The 24,089-nt window shown below is 33.5% G+C and overlaps 1 protein-coding gene across 2 annotated transcripts in view; it reads right to left on the reverse strand.

Moving 5' to 3' along the window:
* Positions 1-24,089, reverse strand: part of ORC4 (origin recognition complex subunit 4) — a 56,375-nt gene that overhangs the window by 18,367 nt on the left and 13,919 nt on the right. For both annotated transcript variants that reach the window (XM_037523301.2, XM_054699715.1), the window contains exons 2-8: positions 14,414-14,487; positions 10,873-10,949; positions 10,315-10,405; positions 5,323-5,398; positions 4,806-4,891; positions 1,992-2,040; positions 84-235 (exon numbers count right to left, since the gene is read on the reverse strand). In XM_037523301.2, coding sequence (XP_037379198.1) covers positions 84-235; positions 1,992-2,040; positions 4,806-4,891; positions 5,323-5,398; positions 10,315-10,405; positions 10,873-10,949; positions 14,414-14,470 — 588 coding nt within the window. In that variant the 5' untranslated portion in view covers positions 14,471-14,487. The remainder of the gene's footprint in view (positions 1-83; positions 236-1,991; positions 2,041-4,805; positions 4,892-5,322; positions 5,399-10,314; positions 10,406-10,872; positions 10,950-14,413; positions 14,488-24,089) is intronic.

Below are 24,089 nucleotides of genomic sequence, written 5' to 3' on the forward strand. Positions count from 1 at the left end.
CCGAACCTACAAAAGAAACTATCAGTTTTAAAACTTTAATTTTCTAAACACTACAATAAAATTTTTAAAATAGAAATACTTACCAATCTACATGTAAGACCAATAACTGCTATTGGAGTCTGTGTAGACTGAGAAATATCAAAAAGATTATAGAGGAGTGTTTGGTTTTTATGATGAGCAAAAAGATCAAATTCATCTAAAATGAAAAGCACTGGGCAACTATTAGTCCGGTCTCCTAAAACACAATAACAAACAATTATATAAACCTTTCTTAAATTTCCTAACTATTTACTAAATTTCCATTTTTAAAACTCAATTCAACAAACATATATTGATAACCTACTTTGGATGAGGCATTTACTGATGCATACATTTATTCAACAACGAAAGAATTATTCTCAAGGCAAAGATAGCTTTTATTACATTCAAATAGTTCAAAGTCTAATTATTAGATTCTAGCAGTTTACTGATGAAAAATTAAGAATGATTGGAGACAAAATTATAGAAACATTCTTCCATCATCAGCAAACTGACAAAGATCTTTTAATAGCTACATAGGCCAGAACTTTGGCATTAAATGGGAATCAAAATTTGTGAACAAAACTATTGTTTCAAAAGAGACTTGTTTAGTTGGTACAAATGAAAAGTATACCTCCCATAGAAATTATGTTTATAAATACTGGTTAGATCAGAATGTCTAATTCTAAACCACAGTCACTTTAACTCCTAATCACAAATTTTATTATTTTAACAATATCAGAAAATTCAGCATGGCTATGGATTCATTTGTCTTTCACAACAATGGAAAAAACAATAGCAGGACAATCACTATACCTTAAGGTTTAAGGCATTAGCGTTACATAAATGATGAAAAGAACCAGATAAAAGAGACTTACTCTAAGAGATAATAAAACATGTATTTCCTCCTTTAATCTCTCATTTTTCAATATGCTCATTAATGTGTGCTGGTTTTTGTATATTTTCAAATCATCATTATGTAAATATACCCTATTTGTTCTATTAATCTGACTTACTTCACTTCATATAATTCCCTCAAATTCCTTCCATTTTTCAATAAATGGCTGCATTTCATTTTTCCTTATGTCTGAACAGTAATTCATAGTGTAGAGATACCACATCTTCTTGATCCAATTATTGGGTGTCTAGGCTGCTTTCTTGTCCCAGCTATTTTAAACCGTACTGCAATAAACACTGTAGTACACATAGTTCTTTTATGTTGATGATTTTATGCTCTGTGAAAGAGTGGGATTGTTGGATAGTACAATCTTTGCTTTTTGTTTTTTAAGATGAATTCAAATTGCTTTTCACATGGTCAAACCATTTTACAATCTGACCAACAGTATAATAGTGTTGCTCTTTCTTCACATGTTCTTCAGCACTTGTTGGAAGTTGTGAGGTGAGGCCTGTGTTCTGACCTGTGTCTCTCTTATTGGAAATGATGATGAACATTTTTTTCTACTGATATGTATCTATTTGACCTTCTCGATATCCCCTTTGGTGAATTATCTCCTAACATCTGCTGCCCACTTATTAACTGGGTTGTTCACTGTCTACTGCTAAGATATATAAATTTTTTATATATCTCAGATACTGACCCTTTGCCAGTTAAATGCCGTGTGAATATTTTCTCCCATTCAGTAGGAAGTCTTTTAAATCTTTTTCTTTTTTTAATCACTATGTAAAAGCTTTCTAATTTGAGGTAATCCCAACTGTTGATTGTTGCTTTTATTTCCCTTGTCAAAGGGGCTGAATTTCGAGAACCAACTTTATCACTGATGTCATGGAACATATTGCCAGTGTTTTCTTCAATTATATTTTATTGTTGCAGGTATTATATCTAGCTCTTTCATTTTTATGTATATATTTATGTATATTTTTATGTATATAGTTAGTAATCCAACTAATTTTTAGGTATGGAGCTAGTGAGCCAATCTTATTCTTTTGATATTATTAAATAAGCAAATATTCACCTTTTTTTAAAGCTTCCAGAAGAAATGAAAGGTTTTCAGCAAAACTTCCCTGAATAACAAAAAGAAAAGAAACCATGACTAGAAGTTCAGTGAAATAAAAAATAAGAGTGTTATCAACCATTAGACATTATACAGACACTATGTATTTTCTCCTAGTCACTGGCCAAATTCTCAGCTTGGTATCGCTATGCTTTCAATCAGAAATGTAAATATCAATAGCAGGGACAGCACAGCACAGAAAACGTCATTAACACATCAAGCTCTACTTTTTTATTTTCCAGACAAAATGTGGAAAAATGTCAACTTCGTTTAAAGGTAGATTTGAATAGGTCATATACTCTAGTCAGAGAAACTAGAAATCCATTGATTTTGTACCTTCAAAGACATTAGTCTCTTGCAAGACTCTAATTTATTCTGCTAAAAAAAAAAAAAGGTCACAAATGTAAATGAGACCTAAAAGGAAAAGGGAGAAGAAATCTGTCCCAACCATTAGATACTATGATAGAGTATCTCTATTCAAGAGCTTATTATGGAATGTGTATATAGCATATCAAATTTACTATGACTACTTGGAAGATAGCCTAAACACTTTTGGATGTAACTTATTCTAGATAGAAATTAAGAGTAGTAAGTGCTTTATTTAGATATTTTAGTTTGTGGGTACAGTCCCTGTTAAATATACTTTTCATTAAAATCATTAATTCTATATTTTTCAATTTAAAGAAACTGCAAACTAAATTTAAAGATGTAGAGAAGGAAAAAAAAAAAAAACAAAACACCCAAACCCCACTTGTTTGTTTTCCAATCAAGAAAACTGATATAAAATAGCTTAAGTTTTTAAGTGTTTCTACATATTTTATGACAATTATATGATGTCAAGTCAGTGCTGTTTCCAAAGCAGATAGGTCAAAAGGTTTATACTATAATTTAAACAAAAGATGAAAGAGAGAAGGTTTATACTATAACTTAAACAAAGGATGAAAAAGAAAAAGGTTGAAAGAGATTTGAGAAATTAGTGGTCAAAATTCCTCAAAGATTAGTTATCTTGTAAGTGTTTTATAAAGAATATTTTAACTGACATTTAGTACATAATAATATAAATACATACACACTCAAAAATGTACTTAAATACATACTTAAAGATTCATGTAAGTGTAAAAATATACAAGTTTGCTACTTGATACACTCTGCTACTTGATATATGTGTGTGTGTATGTGTGTGTGTGTGTGTATTTAAAAAAAAAAAAAAAAAAAGATTCTGGGTTAAGTCACAGGTTCCTCATGTCCAGCATTTGTAATCGTATGAAGCCCGGCAACTAATTATGCTGAGACTTAGGTGTCTAATCTATATAACATAGAAATAAATTTACAATCTCTCTATATAGTTATAAGAAGACTAGGATGATAAACAACTGTAACTTTCATTAGGTCATATGAATCTAATATGAAAAGGCCCATTCAGGAAAGTCGGAAACACAAATTTAGATCAACTGGAAATCAAAGCGAAAATTAGCTATATAATAGTAACTCTTCTGACCACATAGTCCATTATTTTAAACATTATATTTTGAAGAGGAGCATGAATGTTAGATATATAATCTAAGTGTGGAGGGAACCCAATAGACTATGGCAGAGTATTACGGATGCCTTGGTGATAGGTGTGATGTAGTAACATATAGCTGAAGAGGTGTATCCTATAGCTCTGAAACTTATACAGAGCAAACCAATGCTACTTCACTACAAAAAAAAAAAAGTCAAAACATTAAAAAACATAAGTAGAATTTCAGTTTACTGGCAAGGGGGGAGGGAGACATATTTTGAATTCATACTTCAAAGATCTAAAGACAATGGAAGGATAATATATAACAGGTAAAAAAATTTGACGGTATTTAATAAAAAATGAAATTCCTAAATGCTAGCCTTATGGCTATAAAGCACACAGATGAGAGATTAAAGTGATAGAAGTGCATGCTCACTAGTGACCAGAAAATGAAATTGGGTATATAACCCAATTCAATTGCCTAAGAAATATGAGAATGAGTCATTTCCTCATGAAAATTAAAACTGTTATAAATTAAGTTAATTATGCTTCCCTTGAGTCCTATAAATCAAGTGATAGGTAAAGTTGAATAAAAGTTACAAATATTTCCAATCAGGTTAATTTAATGATGTTCACTGTTTTGAGATTTCAAACTGTTACATGAAGTATGGGTAGATTTCTAAAAACATTTTAGTAGTAAGAAATAAAAGAAATTTGTGTAATACATTATGATCCAGCATAAAAAGTAAAAATAATAAATGATGTTTAATGCTTTTTTTAAAGAACGGATCTGAGAAGTGTATTAAAAGGATGTCCGTTTAACAGATGAAGAATCTGAAATATTACCAGGTAGCCAATTTTTGAAAGAGTAGATCTAAGTCTATATTTCTGTAGCTTCAAATTTAGCGTATTTCCCACTTCTCTTATGCTACTCAAGTCTCTTATGACTAGAAAATGCTATATTTTAATAATTATATTAATAAATCTCCAGGATAGAAAATCAACTATTTATATTACAGATAATGAAACAAACTCAAATAATATTCACACTAACCCATAATGTACTTATGTATTTGATAAAGCTAGTATAATTTACTTTAAAAAATGCTAAACATATCATGAATGAATACACCATAGTATAAAGTTTCCATAAGAATCTTGCTAATTTCAATTCAAAATCTCTGAACCCTTCCCCAAGTCTTCCAAATTTATGAAACTATGCTACAGACTTTACATTCACGCACATTTAATAAAAGGATAGAAATGAAACTTACAAAAACTTTATCTTCAACTACATTTTCCAGATTTAACTGTCTCGTGATTTCCTTTAGGGCAATTTTATCATTGATTTGTAGCAGTCCTGAAATAAAGTCCATTTACAAGTATTTAATTAAAAAAAAAATCTGATAAAAGGCAGATCATTTTCCAGTCAAATAATTTTCAAATGCTTTTAAACTTTCTAGAAAGTATAATAGTTTGTCGGTTTACATTATTTCCTCTTTAAAACTCAGCATGAAGACATTTGGTAGGCTCAAAGAACCATTTATCTTGCAGCTGGTGTTATTACGAAGTAAAAAAGGCGACAAACAGTAGAGTCCTTTCATGCCTCCTTTATTGTTTAATATTTTCAGTTTCTGAAAGTATTGTGCATGGTGTGCTAAACTGAAAGCTGTTAGACATGGATCTAGTTATTAAATTCAGATTTAAAACATACAAGTGAATTTGGTATCATAATATAAAATGCTCACATGGCTTATATCATATCCAATAGCAAAATGATGGCATACTTACCATTTAGGTGAACTTGTAATACATTTTCACTCATTTCTTCAATTTCCATGAGCTCTTTCAAAGCACGGTTTATTAACTAGATAATATTAAAAAGTGTACCAAATATTTAACAGGTAAAATATGCCCGTACTCATTTTAAACTGTGAATAATGGAAATAAAATATTAATAGCCTGTGGTTTTAAACTAACAAATACATTTGTAAATTCTTACAGATAAAAGGTTTAAATAAGGCTCTAATGTTTGAGTTTTCTTCATATGTTGGAGTCAGGAATAATAACACATTCTTTCAGTCTTCTACCCAAGCCTCTAACAGATGCTTAGAAGAAACCCTCAAGTTTTCAAAAAACTATTTCTCTCCAAGTCACACAAAACCTCTTAAGAACCTCACAACATAGACCATTACATGTTTTTAAAATTTACTTTACTAAAATTTCATTGAAATAAGTTAAAAGTCATTGAAAAATATTTATCAGAACAATGCTGAACAGTTGCAAAAAATCGACCCACATATATCAATTTCTATGCTACACCACGAACTATACTGTATGTTATGATGAAAGGAAAACATAAAAAGAAACAAGAGGTTAAATTGAGTAAGACATGTTCCCTCTGTTAACTGCTAGGGAAATAGAGAAAATATTAAACAAACTTAGAAGTTGCTATAAAATAAATTATTGCCAGTAGTAATTTACTCAAGATAATAATTACTACTAGGTATAAATACTTACAGTTACACTCAGAAGAGTTACACTACTTCAAATCATTCAATGATAAAGGCTCTCCTTTTTATAATTACAGATTTCCCTGCAACATAACTTTTGTGTTTTGATGTACTTTTAATACATCTTTTTTGCCACATCATATTACATCTCCTCATATTAAATACTGCATGTGTTCCTTTAAAATATGTAAAGAAATGGAAATAAGAAAGGTCAAAAAACTTTAAAGGAAGAACAGTGTTGGACTATTTCTTCTAATATTAAATTAATATTAAAAGGGTACAATCAAAATAAATGGTCCAAGAAAAGAGGCTGTAGGTAAAAAAATATTAGTAAAGATGGCATCAAAATTTAGTGAAGATGGGCCTCCCCTGGTGGCGCAGCGGTTGAACGCTGGGCTGCGAAGCAGCCTGCAGCCTCTGTAGCAAAGGTTCGATCCCCGGCCACCAGCAAGGGTCCCACATGGCACGCAGACCTCTCCTGCCGTCCCTGCTCCCCTCAGCAGTGTATTTCGTCAGTCTGCCTGTTCTGTTCCTTGCTCTGGTTCTGGTGAATTCTCTCACCCTCCCGCGCTTCTGACTGTACCCAGTGCTTGTATAAATAAATAAATAAATCTTAAAGAAAAAAAAAATTAGTGAAGACAAAAAGAACTTCAACAAAGGCACTGGGACTACTGGTAAACTATTTTGAAAAACAAAATGTAAGTATTGATACTTGGAATAGTCTACTTCCATTTGTCATTGTAATATCTTTGTGCAATAAGAAGCGAATAGCTTCATTTTAAATCACTAGGTCTTACAGCAAGACATCAAACATTCTAGTCATCATGGTATAATTACAGGTAGCCTAGGTTTTTTAAAAAGAGACAATCTGAACATTATCAACTGTCATACTATGAGCTAAACACCAGGTAGGAAGTGGCATTCTTTATAGAGAACTATCTAAAGACAAGATCGGAGAAAGGTGGAAGAGTAGGAAGGGGCATACAGGAATGCTATAGGATCTGCTTTTGTTTGTAAAAAATATACATACTTTAGCAAATTTGCTAATAAAATGGAATGTTATTTACTTTTTTCTGAACTTTCTCCACACAGCTAGGAATGAACTTCTAAGATGAAGTTCAGAATAAATTCAATCATTAACTGCTCAAGTTGTATTTTTAGGTTTGATACTTTGATGTACAAATCTTGAGATTCAACCTTTCTGATGTACTGCCATTTTATTTGAAGATAAGGTTTTATAATATAATAACAGGTCTAATGTAATGATTTCCTAGACCTCATTTTCTCTTCTTACTGATAGAAAGACTACCACTCTGAATTAAAATATTACCTAAAAATGTTCTTTGAACATTTACATGATGTTTTATGAAAGTAATGAAAAGTGGGATAAAAAAGAAAATTGTACTTTACTGAAGAAAGATATTATTTTATATTAAAAGGGCCTATAGAGTACCAATTCTTATGACTAGTAGTTAGGCACAGCCTGTGAAATTTTCAATGTGCTACGATTCTAGAAGCACCCAGACAGGAAAAGTCACACACAAAAATCATATTAAATTAGCTGTAGTAGGCACAACTGACATTCACTAAATACTTTTGGGTTAACCTCCTTTGTAGGCATATAGAAGAAATGTACTTTTCTGCTCTCTTAAAATCAGCGGTGACCATATAAATCACTCTGGCCAGTGAATGGTAAGGAGATGTGATCTGTATCACCTTTGGGTAGGAACTTTGTGTATCCATCACTAATCATGCTCCTTCCCCTTAGTGGGGTTTGTATGGGAAAAAAAGTTGAGATAATCACTCCCCTTAAATGACAACTTTCTTTTATAATTAGATACTGAGATTTGGGGTTCTTATGAGAGCATAATCTACACTATCCAGGTTGGTACAGCAGTTTGTTATGGCAAAAGAGAAAAGTCTACCCTTGTAGTATTCCCACATAACATAAACAAAATCGATATTAATTCTAACGGGGAAAAAATTGTGATCAAGGAGTTTCAACTTCCAGCCATCTTGTAAGTTATGTGAAAAATAATTGTTGGTGGGCCTCCCCGGTGGCACAGCGGTTGAGCGCTGGGTTGAGAAGCTGCCCGCAGCCTCTGTGGCGCCGGTTCGATCCCCGGCTGCTGCCCGGCCACCGGAGGAGGGTCCCACATGGCGCGCAGACCTCTCCTGCCGCCCGCTGCTCCCCTCAGCAGTGTACTTGCGGTCCTTCTGCCTGTTCTGCTCCCCGCTCTGGCTCTGGTGAATTCTCTCACCCTCCCGCGCTTCTGACTGTACCCAGTGCATGTATAAACAAAACAAACAAACAAATAAATAAATGAGTAAAACATGCCTCTATTTAAAAAAAAAAAAATAAAAATTGTTGGTATATTTAAAATAATGTTTTTTTTTGTTGTTGTTTTTTTTTTAAGTTCCCTGATGTTAGTAAGCTTCCTTTTATATTTCTTTGGTCTGGATGATTTTAGAAGGTTCTGCTAAGTAGCTTGTTGGGTTTTTTTTTCCTCCCTTGCCTTCAGTTAATTTTTCATTCTCTTAAAAATAATATTGTATGATCATACAGACCAAGCATCAAAAGTACAAAAAGACACAGTGAAGAGACTTCTACATCTAGTCTCAATTTGCCTAAGTCCTATCCCGCTTAACAACAACAAAAAAAACCCCAACACTGTGTTATTGCTTAATACAACAGGGAATTTTTGGTTATTGTGCCAATCAACAGAAATATGAATTTTGTTTTGCTATTCTTTTCAACTGCTGCATAATAGTCTATTGCATGGTAAAAAAAAAAAAAAAACAACATGATATTGTAACCAGTATCCTGCTGATGGGCATTTATGTTGCTTCTCATCTTTCATGGTTGACAATAGAGCTGCAAGGAATAACTCTATATATATGTTATTTCACAATGTAAATTCCTAGAAGTGTTGTTGCTAGAAATCAAGGATATGTGCATTTGTAACTGGTTATATATTTTTTGTCTAATTTTAGTTGCAGCATAAAGTTTATAAGTAGCAGGCACATATTTATAAGTTTACAAACTCTGTGTTATCAATCTTAAGGGGTTTTGGGGTTTCTGGATAGAGAAAATTAGTATACTTTTTATTTAATTTACTTAACTATGAGTGAGAGTTCAATGTTTACAAGTTCCAGAGGAATTGTATTTAATTTTCTGTAACCTTTATGTGCATAGCCTTTGTTCATTAATTCTACTATTAACAGACTTACTGTTAATAATTTAAAATATTCTAGTAGCTCAAAAGCATATAAAATCACCCAAATTAGCTGAAGTCAAAAACAAAGGAAAAGTCATGATTAAAAACTCAAAAATAAATAGTGATTGTGGAACTATTGGGCATAGTAGCACTAAACCAAACTGAACTTATTAATAATAAAAAATTATTCTAAGTATTATGATAACAAAATAAATGTGAAAACTTCTTAAACTACTGAAAAAGAAGTTACCTAGAATCATGGGAAATGGGTAGAACAGTATAATCCTGAAGTCTTAATTTATCCATCTTACATAATGAAGAGTAGACATAAAAAATAAAAGCGTACTTTTACTTCATTACACATCATGATTTAAAATTGAGAAATCTAAATCTACTGAATGGAATATAATGGAAAACAGACTGCATAGAACCTATTTAGAATAGTAATACTTTCAGCGTAATGCCATAATATAGCCTATAAATTGAATAAAGAATGTGAAAAGAAAGAATAAGGGGAAAAGCAAAGATATCTTTTTGAAGTAACTAAGCAAATTATTATAGAAGGAAAGCAGATCATTTTTGAAGATATTAGTTACACATAAAAAATTGCTTGACTCAAGGTTAAACAATAATAAAATAGGAAAAACAGAATGCATGGCATAGCTTAGTTAGTTAAGCTATGAAAAGCAGGAACAATAAATAACTTGCAGAGTTAGTGTAAAGAATACATGATAGAACACAGATAAAAGGGTCAAGTATAGGCTCAGTCAATGTTAGTTTGCTTTTCCCACTGGCAATCACTAACTCTTGAAGGGTAAAAGACCATGACAGAATAAACATCGCTGAAAATTTGTTATTGTGGGGAAAAATAAGATTAAAAGAAGTATATTTAATACCAACATTACATGGCTTCACACGACTTCACAGATACGCAGAAAAAAAAAGTTAGTAACAAAATAAAACATTTGTTTTCCATAAGAATCATACAATACATAATTGTCTACCAAAGCAAAAAACAAAAACAAAAAAACTACCATAATAAACAACTTTACCATGGTCTTTCCAGATCCTCGGGGCCCAATAATAAGAACTGAGTTACTTTCTCCATGGATAGCAGTTCTTTTTAGCAGCTCAATAAGGTGTCTGAAATAACAAAAATAGACCAAAATTTAATAACGCTGCAATAATTTGCAGAGAGATACATTTTAAAAGCTGAAATTGAATAAGCACAGAAAAAGGCATTCCTTATTTCTCTCCCTTTGGGCATTTGACTCATGCTCTAAATAGTCCTACACAGAAGAATACCGAAAAGATGGTAGGCCAATAGTGACTCTGGAAATCTCAAGAGGAAGTACCATGGTTTTATGTTATGGCTCAAGGGACAACAATAGCTGTAAAAAGTGCAGAACTTTCCTTATAATACAAGATAACAAAAACTACACAATTCTAAAATTAAAGGACTTTCTCATTATAGAAATATTTATTTCTGCTTTCGCTTGTTTCTTTGACAAAGCAAAGGGCTTTTACCTCTATAAAATTGTTCATTAGCACTGTTTAAGATAAAATTTGTGTAAGATAAAGGACATCTATAAGCAGGTTCATAAACTTACTTATATTGCACTTGTACTCCAAATAGATTACTATGTAGACTCTGATGACAAAATCTTTCACGCAAAATTCTGTGTACCTGATGAAAATAAAGTGAATAAATGAAACTACTACACATGCAATAAAAAAATGAATGAGAACAGACATATAACAATCACATTTAGGTATTAATGAAGCAATTCAACCCTCCTTAAAGAATGTTCTTCAAAAATTCTACAATTTTCTATAAAATAGTTCTTTTTACTTCTTTCAAGTCCCAGAGAAAGGATGAGAACTTAGTTGTGAAGGTTTCACAGAGGGAGAATGACTTTATTTTAGCCATATCAGCTACTTAAGGGCTTATAGGAAGGGTTTTTTTATGCATGTGAATTAAAGAATACCTCATTTTGTATGTCAGTCAAGGGACAGAAAAGAGAATGTAACAGTGTAATCTAATTTAATAATGTTCAGGTACTACAACTCCATAGACTAACACATCTAAATTTGCTCAGTTCAAGCCCAATCTGTATGTATCATAAAAGTCAGGATTCTAAGGAAATCTAAGCAGGCCCCATTAGATGTGGCGCACAATACTACTGAAAGGTCATAATCCATACCTGAAAAATGCTGCAAATACATTAGAAATAAAAAACACATTCAATAAACAATCAACAAAGTGTAGTAATTCAGCATATAAGGAAATGCTCAATGGTATGGAGGAAGTCACATTCATCTATGCTAAATAATAAGTATCACTGGAAAAAATTAAAAATAAAATTCTAGAATTCGAATAAGGTGTTAAATTCTTATAGCCTTAGAATGACGGGCTTAGACTTAGTTGTTTACTCCACAATCAAAAAAGATAAATTCACACCATTCACAGCTTGTGGATGGAGGATGGAGCTACAAGGAATTATGTTCAGTGAAAAAGAAAAATATCAGATGGTTTCACTTACAGGAGGAATATAGGGGAACCAAATAAGACATCAGTGTGAAAATATAACAACAATACAAAACACAACAAAACAAAAAGACAATTATAAATCAAGAGACATCCTGCAGGGGAGGAGGCTGGAGAGGGATCTGAGGGAGGGAGGAAGGAGCACAGGGGACTGTGGTGATGGTGTACCAGTGTATTGGTGAAGGAAATTCTAGGGGGACTATGTGGGGGGGGAAGCAAATATTGTTTAAAAATGAACAATGATGTTAAAAAATAAAAAAAAAGAAGCCTCTAAGAATATTTGTTTTTCTCAGATTGACAGCATGAAGAACTAATTACATGAATTTTAAAGTTAGCCTTATCTGAACTGTTATTGTTTACCTGTAATATGGAGACAATAACACCTTTCTGCTTTAAAAGTTAAGCCTGTTTCAAAAGTTAAATGACACATTTGTTTTAAACACAATAATAGTTATAGTTAAGTAAAAGCTGTAACTGAAAACACTTAAGTGAGCAAATATACTTGACTAATCATAATGTGTATTCCTCAGAAAATCATAGAAATAAAGACATCTTAGTCCTTTTTTTAAAACTTCATAAACTCTATTAGATAGGCAGCAACTATGTATTATAAATATAAGGTAAGGATAAAGTGAAGAAGTTGTAGTCAAAGAGTTGCAAAATCTAAAAGTGATCTGGGATGGAGGTTAAACAGGTATACAGATATACAGGGAAAATTTGTGCACTTTATGAAGATATGCAAATTATACTTGTTAAAAACTTTTTTGGGGTCTCCCTGGTTGTGCAAGAGGTTAAGCACCACACTATGAAGCAATCTGTAGCCTCTGCAGCATGAGCTCAATCTCCAGCCGGCCAGAGAGCAGCCCACATGGCGCAGCAGACCTCTCCTGTAGTGCCTGCTGCTCCCCTCAGCAGTGCTTTAGGTCAGTCTGCCTGTTCTGCTCCCCGCTGTCTCTGGTGAATCCTCTCGCCCCCCACATCTCTTACTTGTACCCCAGCTCTTGTATGCATAAATAAATCTTAAAAAAAAAAAAACTTGTTTTGAAATAGTTAAACATTTTCCTTCAAGATTTAAAATAAAGAGCTTTAAAAAAAAAAAAATTATTTAGGGGCCTCCCCTGGTGGCACAGCGGTTGAGCGCTGGGCTGCGAAGCTGCCCACAGTCTCTGCAGCACCAGTTCGATACCTGGCTGCCAGCAAGGGTCCCACATGGCGCGCAGACCCCTCCTGCTGCGCCCGCTGCTTCCCTCAGCAGTGTATTTCATCGGTCTGCCTGTTCTGTTCCCTGCTCTGGCTCTGGTGAATTCTCTCACCCTCCCGCGCTTCTGACTGTACCCAGTGCTTGTATAAATAAATAAAAAAATAAATCTTTAAAAAAAAAATTTATTTAGTGGCTCTGCAGTGGCTGCAGACAGCTTCACAGCACTGCACTCAACCTGCTATGCCACAGGGAGGCCCGAAACAAAGTAAGACAGATAATAGAAATGGGCAGAAATACCCTGCCCACTCCCTACCAGACTTAAGGAAGAGACATTATATGCTCAGCACTAGGCATGCAGAGTGTGCACTAAATATTAAATGTACATGATTAACATACTAAGAATTTAAGAGGACTTCCTCAACATGACAAAGTGCATGTACAAAAACCTATATATAGCTAACATCATACTCAACAGTGAATGAATAAATGCATTCCCGCAGTATCAAAAACGAATCAAGAGGGCCTCTCCAGTGGCACAGCGGTTGAGCGCTGGGTTGCAAAGCTGCCTGCGGCCTCTGCAGCGCCGGTTCAATCCCCGGCTGCTCCCCGGCCACCGGAGGAGAGTCCCACATGGCGCGCAGACCTCTCCTGCCACCCGCTGCTCCCCTCAGCAGTGTACTTTGGTCCTTCTGCCTGTTCTGCCCCCAGCTCTGGCTCTGGTGAATTCTCTCACCCTCCCATGCTTCTGACTATGCCTAGTGCTTGTATAAATAAATAAATAAATAAATATATAAATAAATCTTAAAAAAATCTTTTAAAAAAAAACGAATCAAGAATATTTGCTCTTGCTACTTCTATTCAGTATTGTACTGAAGGGTCTAGCAAAGGCAATTTGACAAAAATAAGAAATGAAAGACATCCAGATTGAAAAGGAAGAAGTAAAACTCTGTTTGCAGGTAAGGGATAAATTAAAAACCTATTAGAACTAATAAAATGAGATGAGCAAGGCTGCAGCATACAAGATTAAGGTACAAAAATCAACTGATTTATATGCAAAAATAATGAACAAGCCCAAAATGAAATTAAGAAAATTCCATTTGTCACAGCATCAAAAACCAAAATACTTAGAAATTAAATACAACTTCAAACTGAAGACACTCTGAACATAATATTAAACTAACTGAAATCACACCCCATTGAGGAAAACCCAAGTTAGGATTCTACTACCCAAACACTTTTTTAAAAGGATGAAATAAAAGAACAGCACAAGATAATTCCCCCCTTATGAATGGAAAGATTCTTCATCAGTGCTAACTGGAAAATTCAAGTTAAAAAGATGACAATTTCTCTCATCACTATTGCATGCTAACAGACCTTGAAATTAATGAAAATACATACTCACCTGTGAAAGGCACTCCGTTTGTATTAAGCTGTTACTCTTTGATTTACGACTGCTCATTTCAACAAACTGAACTCCTTAAAAAAAAAAAAATTAGTACGAATACAATAGAGACTATTGGCTTAGGACACTAAGAATTTACTGTTAGAAAATCAAAATAAATACAAGTCTTAAAACATGAACAAATAATCAAGTTTGAAAAAACTCTCAATGTCTCTTCTCTGATGAAGTTTTTATATGACACTCCCATGCCACACTTTATATGGTTCTTACAAGTAAGACAGAGTTCTCACTACCCTTCCCTGCAATTTAATATGCACCTTCCCTTGCCTGACTTCTGAACACCAAAACAAGACAAGACAAAAACGTATGTGCTTTCATTCATAGAATGTTTCTCACCACATCTATTCCACAGGATCATCCCTTCCATTAAGTCTTCACTTTCTTGTTCCTTAGTCATATACAGACATTAAATACCAGATTAAATGCCTCATCCATGAGCACCCATTACTCCCTTTGTTTCCCTTTATCTATATTCAAATTATACTAAATAAAGTTGTCAGTATCCCCAAAAAGGGAATATTTTAAAATTCCAAGCATTTTAACATACTGTACAAAATAAAATTAACAACAGTAAATGGAATGAATATATATATACACACACACATACAAACACACACTAATTAAAAATGCACAACTTTGTAAAATTCTTCTTGAGGGCAATATACACACAAAAACACCTGTCAAAAAGGAGTAATTTCCTCAGCACTGATTTCCTACAGGAGTAGTTTATTAGTTAGGTAATAAGGCTTAAACAGTATTTAAATCTATGTTCCAGGAGTTGTTGTTATAAGGGCTTTGCACTTATTAACTCATTTAGTCCTCAAAATAACACTGAGGCAGTTATTTTTAACACAATATAAGTATAGGTCATAGCTAATACCTGTAAACACTTAAGTGAGCTTATATATTATAATCCTCCTTTACAATTAGAAAACAGTCATTTGACAAAAATCAAATCACACGTAAGTCAGAAGACAGAATTTAAATGTGAACAGTTATATCTGGCTACAAACAATACATATTATATGTTTTGTTGTAAATGTATATATTTGGATATACATAAGAACTGTAACCTGGCCAACTGTTTTTAAAAAGTACAAATTTTAATACCTTGATGGAAATTGTTACTGTGGCAATATTATTTTTTATATTCATTTTCATTAATTTCACATACTGATAAATGCCAACTCCTAGAATATCATTTTCTTCTCCTCTGGAAATACTAACAGAACAGCAGTTGAGCTATTTAGATAGCAAGCAAATTTGCCTCCCCTTTCCTGACCCAAACATCAAAACTTAAGTAAAACCCTGGGCTTCTGGCTCCAGGCTTCCAAACTGAAAACTTATGAACAGTGCATTCAAATGATTCTTTGTTCCTGAAGAATCTTCTTGCTTAGGAGAAAAGGGTATTCTCTGCTGCTCTAGAGCACCTTCCAGAAGCCTTTTTTGTCCATATAAGCATGTTGTTTGAGAATTTTGAGACTCTTGACATTCATTTTTACTTTACTTAGTTTTTTTTTCCTCCTTAAATGAGTTGTAGGGTGGGAAAAACACATTCAACAACATAAAATAATATCCGAGCTCTGGATTAAGACAGTCTTGACTGAAAAAAGTCTACAAGTCAACATCTGATATTACAGGTAGCCATGGAAGAACTGCTCCTTGATAGTAAGGAAGACTAAGTTTAAAAAGTGGAGGAGACATTTTATAATAAGCTTCTTTCCCCTCATTTCATGGATTAAGAAAGCTTAGCTTAGAAAAGCTAAATGAAATGTCTGAGGTCCTGAGATAAGTGACTAATTGTCTCCTCACATTAACTATAGGTAAGCTATTAAGTTATCAGGCAAACTATTATAACCATACATTTTTCTTCCTTTGGGGACCATTCCTGAAAAAAATAAACACACTACTTCAGTGCCTAACTTACACAAATTTTGACTGCAAATTAAGCCTTACTTCAAAGATTAATTTAAAAGTAGCTTGTTCCTCCAATACTCAAATCTCTATAGCAAAAGATATTTTTAAAAACAACTGAAATTTAATAGATGAAAAGACAATATTCAGACTGAGAGATAACAGCAAATCGCATTTCTGACACACATCTTGCACAATTGAATTGTCAAAACTTAACAAAGAAACAAACCATTTCACCAAAAAGAGTATATGGATGGTAAACAAACATACAAAATGATGCTTAACATCATTAGATGTTAAGAAAATGCAAATCAAAAACAGAATAAGATATCAATACACACCCCTGAGAACACCCAAAATCAAACAAAGAAAACATCAACTGCCTGTGCAGATCTAGAGAAACTGCAAATTTATGGTAAAAATGTGAAATGATATAGTCACTCTACAAAGTTGCATTGTAGCTTTTTTTTTTTTTTTTTTTTGGAAAAACCAAACACACACTATCTATGCAACATAGCAATTATCTTGGGTATTTACCCCAAATGAATGAAAACGAACGCTCAAAGAAAAACTGGAATGTGAATTTTCATAACAAATATACTTGTAATAGTTAAACAACTGGAAATAAACATCAGATGTCCTGAGGTATTCTTTCCCCACCCACCTTTTATTTCATTGAGTTTCCTTCAGTGCCTCTTCTATTGCATACAGTTAGCACTGCTCTCTGATGTGCAGGAGGTATTCTAGTTTTGCTTCAAGTCATGGAATCCTCTGAGTGAAGGGCCTGTCTAGACTACTTTAAATTATTCTCCTGGGAGCAGAACAAGGAACCTCCTCTGACACCATCTTCCCTGTAGCTCTGACTTTTCTACTGTCTTATGTCATTCTATTCATTTCCAACACAAACATAAGGGTGGATACACATACATAGTTGGAAAGATTCTCACTATTATAATCCAAGAGCACACCTCTATATTTTAAGTCAGAAAATAATCTGTCACTTAAAATTTATTCCTTACTATTCAGCTATAAGAAGAGATGAAGCCTTGTCTTTTGTGACAATGGATGGAACTGAAGATTATGCTAAGTGGAAATATTCAAAAGGAGAAAAACAAATTCTGCAAGATTTCACTCACATGTGACCTCCCTGGTGGTGCAAGGGCTAGTTAGGATGCAACCTATGAAGCTGTTCGCAGCCACTGCAGCACGAGTTTGATCCCTGGCCAGGGAGCTACCCACATGGTGCAGCAGACCTCTCCTGACTCGCCGCAGCTCCCCTCAACGGTGTATTTCAGCAGATTTGCCTGTTCTGTCCCCCACTCTCTCTGGTGATTACTCTCAGCCCCCTACCCCCACACCTCTGGCCTGTACCCCAGTTCTTATATGCATAAATAAATAAATCTTTAAAAAAAAATTTCACTCATGCGAAATATAAAGAAACAAAACAAAGAGACAGACAAAACTAGACCAAAACAAACCCTAGAAATTTGATTGTATAACTGAGGCTCCCAGAAGGATAGGCTGGGAGGTGGGGAACAAAAGTGGGGGGGTGGCCCAATGGATTATGGGGAGAATTATGGGTGTGCTTTAGTGGTGGGTGTGGTATGGTTATACATATAAAGAGATGTGAGCCTGTATTACAAAATAATGCAGTTTGTAAACCAACATCTCAAAAAAATAATAAAATTAAAAATAAAAATAAAATTTACTTCTGCACTGACAAAGAAAAAAATGACAGGAATTATAAGACTGTATTGCCTGAAGTTATTAAGCTAAGAACAGTCTTACTCAGTCTATGTTTCCCCATGACAATAATTCCCCTACAATTTACACCTTTATAAATGAAGGGATATTAACTATTAACTATATTAACTAAAATATTGACTATATTAACTGATCATTCTTACCATAACTATATTTGGAATTTTAGACATTTAAAATATGTGTTCAAGACTCAACCATGCATATACATAGTTTCCACATACCAACTAAAATGTCTTCTCTGTCATGTTAATTACACACTCCCATCTACATGCTGATAAATTCCTGAGAATTATGAAAAATGTCTTCTACTCTGTCTTCTACTCTATTTCATTGAGCAGTCATAACTGTGCCTTCCTCAGTTCCAATCCCTCACATGGAGATTCTAACTCCACTGTCTCCAAATAGTATATTTTAAGTTAACCAAAATGCCCAAACCAAAAATGTTTACTTAGGAAAACCTCTTAACTTTTAAAAATAACTACAAAGAGATGCAAATAACTGATTCCCATATACAGCTCATTATTTGGCCACATGTCAAGCATTTCCCCATTCTAGGGATGCTAAATAAAAACCTCTACTCAACATAGAGAGCCCATTTAACCTCTTCATTTTAGGCTGGTTTTAACCACTCTTTCAAACTAACCATCAAGGGAAAACCAACGTGAATAAACTACTGGGACAGTCCCTCAAGCGGAGGTGTTTTGTTTTGTTTTGTTTTTTTGGTATGGCTCCAGTGAAGAAATACCTTTCAGCTTGCTGACTAGGAACACCATACAACTACATTATGTCAAGATTACACCTAATTTTGAATATTACCATCTGAAAGAACACAGAATTATCAAATCTTAAAAGGGCACAGAGACTGGTTTTGGAATATTACCAGCTGTATCTGAAAATAAGCTGCTAAATAAATTACTGAATTGAGTTAAATGTTTCAAAGTCAGCAGCAGATTGCTTCACAAATATAATACTGTTGTCTTGAGACATTTACAAATCCTTTATGGCACAGATTTTAGGCACTCAGTTTATAGTCAGCAGTATAAACCACATATAAATTTTTAGTGGTATTGTTGGTCCAAGCAACATATCTTTGATCACACAACATATCTTTGGTGTATTTTTCAGTTTCCATGTATATGTATGTGAGTTTCTGTATACAGAAAGAGATATAGATATAAACATACTTTTATCTATATATGTATATGTTTATGGGTGATAGGTGTATCAGTCACATACATAAACACACATTTTAATTCATGTCTGCAGCTTCACTTTTGCTGTACTGTTACACAAACAGAAATTGTTACTGCTATGACATTTCAAATGGCATTACAAAATAAATGCATTCTGAAAAAGGATTGAATATTAATTCTGTATAAATGCCAACTTGTATTATATTTAGTAAGAAAATCATGTAGATGTAAGAAGTCCAAGTTGATGGCAAAGATTCTCAATCAACTCAATCTAACAAGTATTTAGAGAATGTTTACATATTGAATGTACTATAAGTAATATAAATAAAAGGTTGGCCTCTATCCTCAAGAAGCTTAAAACATGACTAGAATAAGAAATAAATATAAAAGCAGAAAGACAGTGAAATACAAAACATGGTGTATAGTCATGGATTTAATAAAGTCCACATTTTATAAGAGTGGAAATCAAGCAGAGATTTTAAATGCATTGCCTATGATGACACAGCTTACTTAGAGCAGTATTTGTTAGATCTAGTGACACCCAATTTGTGTTCAGTTAATCTCAAGTGAACCAAAAGAAAACCCCTTCAAGCATCAAAAAAAGCCATCAAAATCTTCACTTCACAGTAATTTTATTCTCTATAACAATGAATGTATATGCATACATACATCACAACATCCCACAATATCATTTTCTGTAACTCAGTGAGGAGATGCTCTGATTACGATGAATTTTTGTTTTTAGTTTGCTGACTGCATGGGCATGTGACAAGGATTTTTCCTTTGAACTTTGAAGCCAAACATAAACATCAATTGTAACTCTAAGTCCAATAATTCGGTGTATTCTATTTTTTCCAGGTAAAACATCAAAGATTTATATATAAATTAACAGACATAAAGTACTGCATGTTATTCATAAGTTCTGTAAAATAGGAAAAAAAGAGGAAAGGCACTTCAAAAGGTCTCAAAGGTGGATTTGGGTTTCTGAAGTAACAGAAACCTTTATTTTGTATTTATCACATTTATTTTGTATTTATCACATTTTACTAGTTTGTGCATAAATCTGTCACTTACTTTTCAGGGTCCTCCCATTACCCAATTCTAAAGGAACATTTATGTAGCACTGTAATCAATACCAAGGGATAACAATTTACATGAGGTAAATGTATGTCCCAACCCGCGGGATTCGTAGGCAAGAAAAGAGAAGGGCTGAGGATTGAAATGAGGGGCTTGAGACAACTTGACGCTAGCGGTTGCTTCTTTATTTTTCCTTTACCTTCTCTTACTTTTCCCTGTCTTTCTACCTTCCCTGGCCTTCTCTCTGCTCCTCTCGCAGTAACCCCTCGCAATAACCTCTCGCAATAACCTCCTGACCTTCTCCTGGTTCTCTTCTTATATCCTGGTAGCTCCTCCCATCGTACCTCCCAGTCTCATTTGATTAACAGGAAAAACCTGTGGTTTCTCAGCAGGCGAAATGGTAAAGCGAAACTTAATTGATGGCACATGTTGTGCAACACTGCGCATACTCCGGACGGCTCCGGACAAATGTACTCTCTGAATTGTGCAAAATTGGTTTATTAACTTAGAGTTGTCTATGTTCTCAAAATCAAACCATTTATGCTGATCAAACAAAAATGTTCTATGACTGCCAAGATTTTTGTCTTTGTCTTTACACCTACCAATATTTGGGCTTTGGATTCAAACAAAACTGAGATCAACAACTTCAGTTCACCAGGATAATCACTCAATTCAAGAAAGAGAATATTGCCAACAAAAACGTCAACCAAGAATTATTGTCCAGCGAAAATGTCCTTCAAGAATGAGGAGGGCAAAGACATTCTCAGATAAATAAAAACTAAGAAAGTTTGTTATGATAAGATCTACAATGCAAGAAATGCTCGAGGAAATCCTGTATGGAGAAATGAAAGGACACTAGAATATAAATCAAAGTCAGATAAAGAGATAAATACCTCAATAAACACATTCGTACATGAGTAATTTTGAAAACTAGTATTACTGTAACTTGGTTTTTAAATTCACATTTTGTTTCCAACACAGTTTAAGAAACTAATGCATTAAAATAATTATTAAAAATTGTTAACAATGTAATTGTGGTATCAAAAATAGATGAGTACACTATTTTTTGGTTAGTGAATAAAAAGAGGCATAAATTCAAATTAGACTGTTAAAATTATTGAATGTTAAATGTAATCTCAAGGTAAGTAAAAAGAATAAATACATACAAAAGGAAATGAGAAAGGAATTTAAATGTTTCCTTACCAAAAACAACAACCAACTAAGGACAAAAGATGGTAATGTAGAAAATGAGAAAAAAAAAAAGCTGAGACATGGAAAACAAATAGCAAAGCAACAAAAATTAATTCCTTTCATATCAGTAATGAGTTCAAATATGAATTAATAAAACTCTACAGAAGACAAATGCTGGCAGAATAAATAAAAAATGATGCAATCATATGCTATCTACCAAAGACTCAATTTAGACCCAAAAGTACATATACAGTCATGCATCACTTAACATTTCATTCAATGATGGAACACATACACAATGGTGGTACCAACAGGTTATACTTTATGGCCTAGATGTAAAGTTAGGCTATTCCATCTAGGTTGTATAATTACACTCTATGATGTTTAAACAACAATAAAATTGTCTAATGGCAGATTTCATTGATCTTTGTGGTAATGCAATGCATGAATGTAATTTGAAAGTGAGAGGACAGAAAAAAAATATTTCATGCACCTAATCAACAAAGGAACAGATGGCTATATTATTATCAAACAAACTAGATGTTAAATAAAAAGTGTTAGGGGCCTTCCCGGTGGTGCAACAGTTGAGCGCTGGGTTGCAAAGCTGCCCGCAGCCTCTGCAGCGCAGGTTCGATCCCTGGCTGCTCCCCAGCCACCGGAGGAGGGTCCCACATGGCGCGCAGAACTCTCCTGCCGCCCGCTGCTCCCCTCAGCAGTGTACTTCAGTCCTTCTGCCTGCTCTGCTCCCCGCTCTGGCTCTAGTGAATTCTCTCACCCTCCCGCACTTCTGACTGTACCCAATGCTTGTATAAATAAATAAATAAATCTTTAAAAAATTATAAAAAAATAAAAAATAAAAAGTGTTAAAGCATGACAGATAAATTTATTATATATTAACAAAAGTTCAACAATTATAAACAATTATAACAATTATAAACATTTACACACAGATCATCAGAGTATATTAATCAATAATAACCAGCATAAAAGGAGAAACAGAAATTTTTACAATATAAACTGGAGACTTTACAATCCTACTTTCAATAGTGGGTAGTACAACTACATGGAATTGAGAAAACAGAGGACTTGAACAACACATTAAACCAACTAGATACAATAGAAATATGCATAACACTATCTAAAAACAGAATACATAATACATGGTTCATTTTTCCAGTATTTATTATACACCAATACACAAATTAAGTCTTGATAGATTTTGAAAGCAATGTAAAATATATTTTTCCCAACCACATGGGATGAAAGTTGGAAATAACAGATGGAAAATATGGGTAATTCAAAAATTTGTGGAAATTAAACAATATACTCAATATAAACAGTGGATCAAAGAAGAAATCACATGGGGAAATTAAAAATTACTTCAGAGATAAATGAAAAGTAAAAACACAATATACCAAAACTTTAGGCACTTGGCTTAAGGAAAAAGTCAAAGAAAAATCGTGAACTTGACTATACTACAATTCAATGGCCTGCAAACATAGTTTGAGCAAAATAACCCTCTCAGGTGAAGAAAGTATTTTAAAACTTATAAATATTTACCTAATAAATAAGAACAAAATCAAGTTTATATAATATTTACTAAATAAATTAATAGTAACATAGTCACTTAATTTCTGCGTTAGCAGGTCACCTTGCATCATTAACTCAAGATTCCAAAGGAAAGAGTGGGAGATCAGTGATAGATAGGTGTTACAAGTGGTATCATCAAATGTTTTTCACTTTCAGGATATTACTACACAAAGTATAGGTTGGGTGGAATTGATGAAAACCAGTTATCTTATTTATTAAATTTAAAGATATTGCTGTGATGTTTTAAATGAATGAAGAAATAATTCAGATGTTCTAGAAAATTATGGATCCTTTCTGAAATGAAAAATGGTTGCCTGTCAAAGGTGAATTGTTTAGTAGGCAAAAACAAAAAAATTATGTAGAACTTGAAGATTAAAGCAGGAATGAAGGGACCTCCCTGGTGGCGAAGGGGTTAAAGTCTCAGTACTATCAAGCTATCACTAGCCACTGTGGCATGAGTTTGATTCCCGACCAGGGAGTTAACCCACATGGCACAGCAGACCTCTCTGGCTTGTCCGCTAGTCCTCTCAGCAGTGTATTTCAGTAGATTTGCCTGTTCTGCTCCCCACTCTGTCTCTGGTGAATCCCTTCAGCCCCCACTCCCTGGCCTACACCCCAGTCCTTGTATGCATAAATGAAAAAAAAAAAGTTAAAACGCAAATTCTACATTATCTATGTTCTAAATCTGTATCACTGATGTTATTCAAAGAAAAGAATAAAAAAAGAACTGTCCCTTTCTTTAGTTAGAAAAAAGTTCTTAATTAGAACAGTAAAATAATGTAAAAAACAAAAGGTATTTTAGGAGAAATCTATGGATGGTTTCCATGTCTATGATTGTTTCGTGAATGAAAGGGAGGTAGGAAAATTTTATTTTTTTTTTACACGTA

The sequence above is a fragment of the Talpa occidentalis genome, unplaced genomic scaffold (genome assembly GCF_014898055.3).
Source record: "Talpa occidentalis isolate TD23 unplaced genomic scaffold, MPIMG_talOcc4v2.1 talOcc4.3, whole genome shotgun sequence".
Classification (NCBI taxonomy): domain Eukaryota; kingdom Metazoa; phylum Chordata; class Mammalia; order Eulipotyphla; family Talpidae; genus Talpa; species Talpa occidentalis.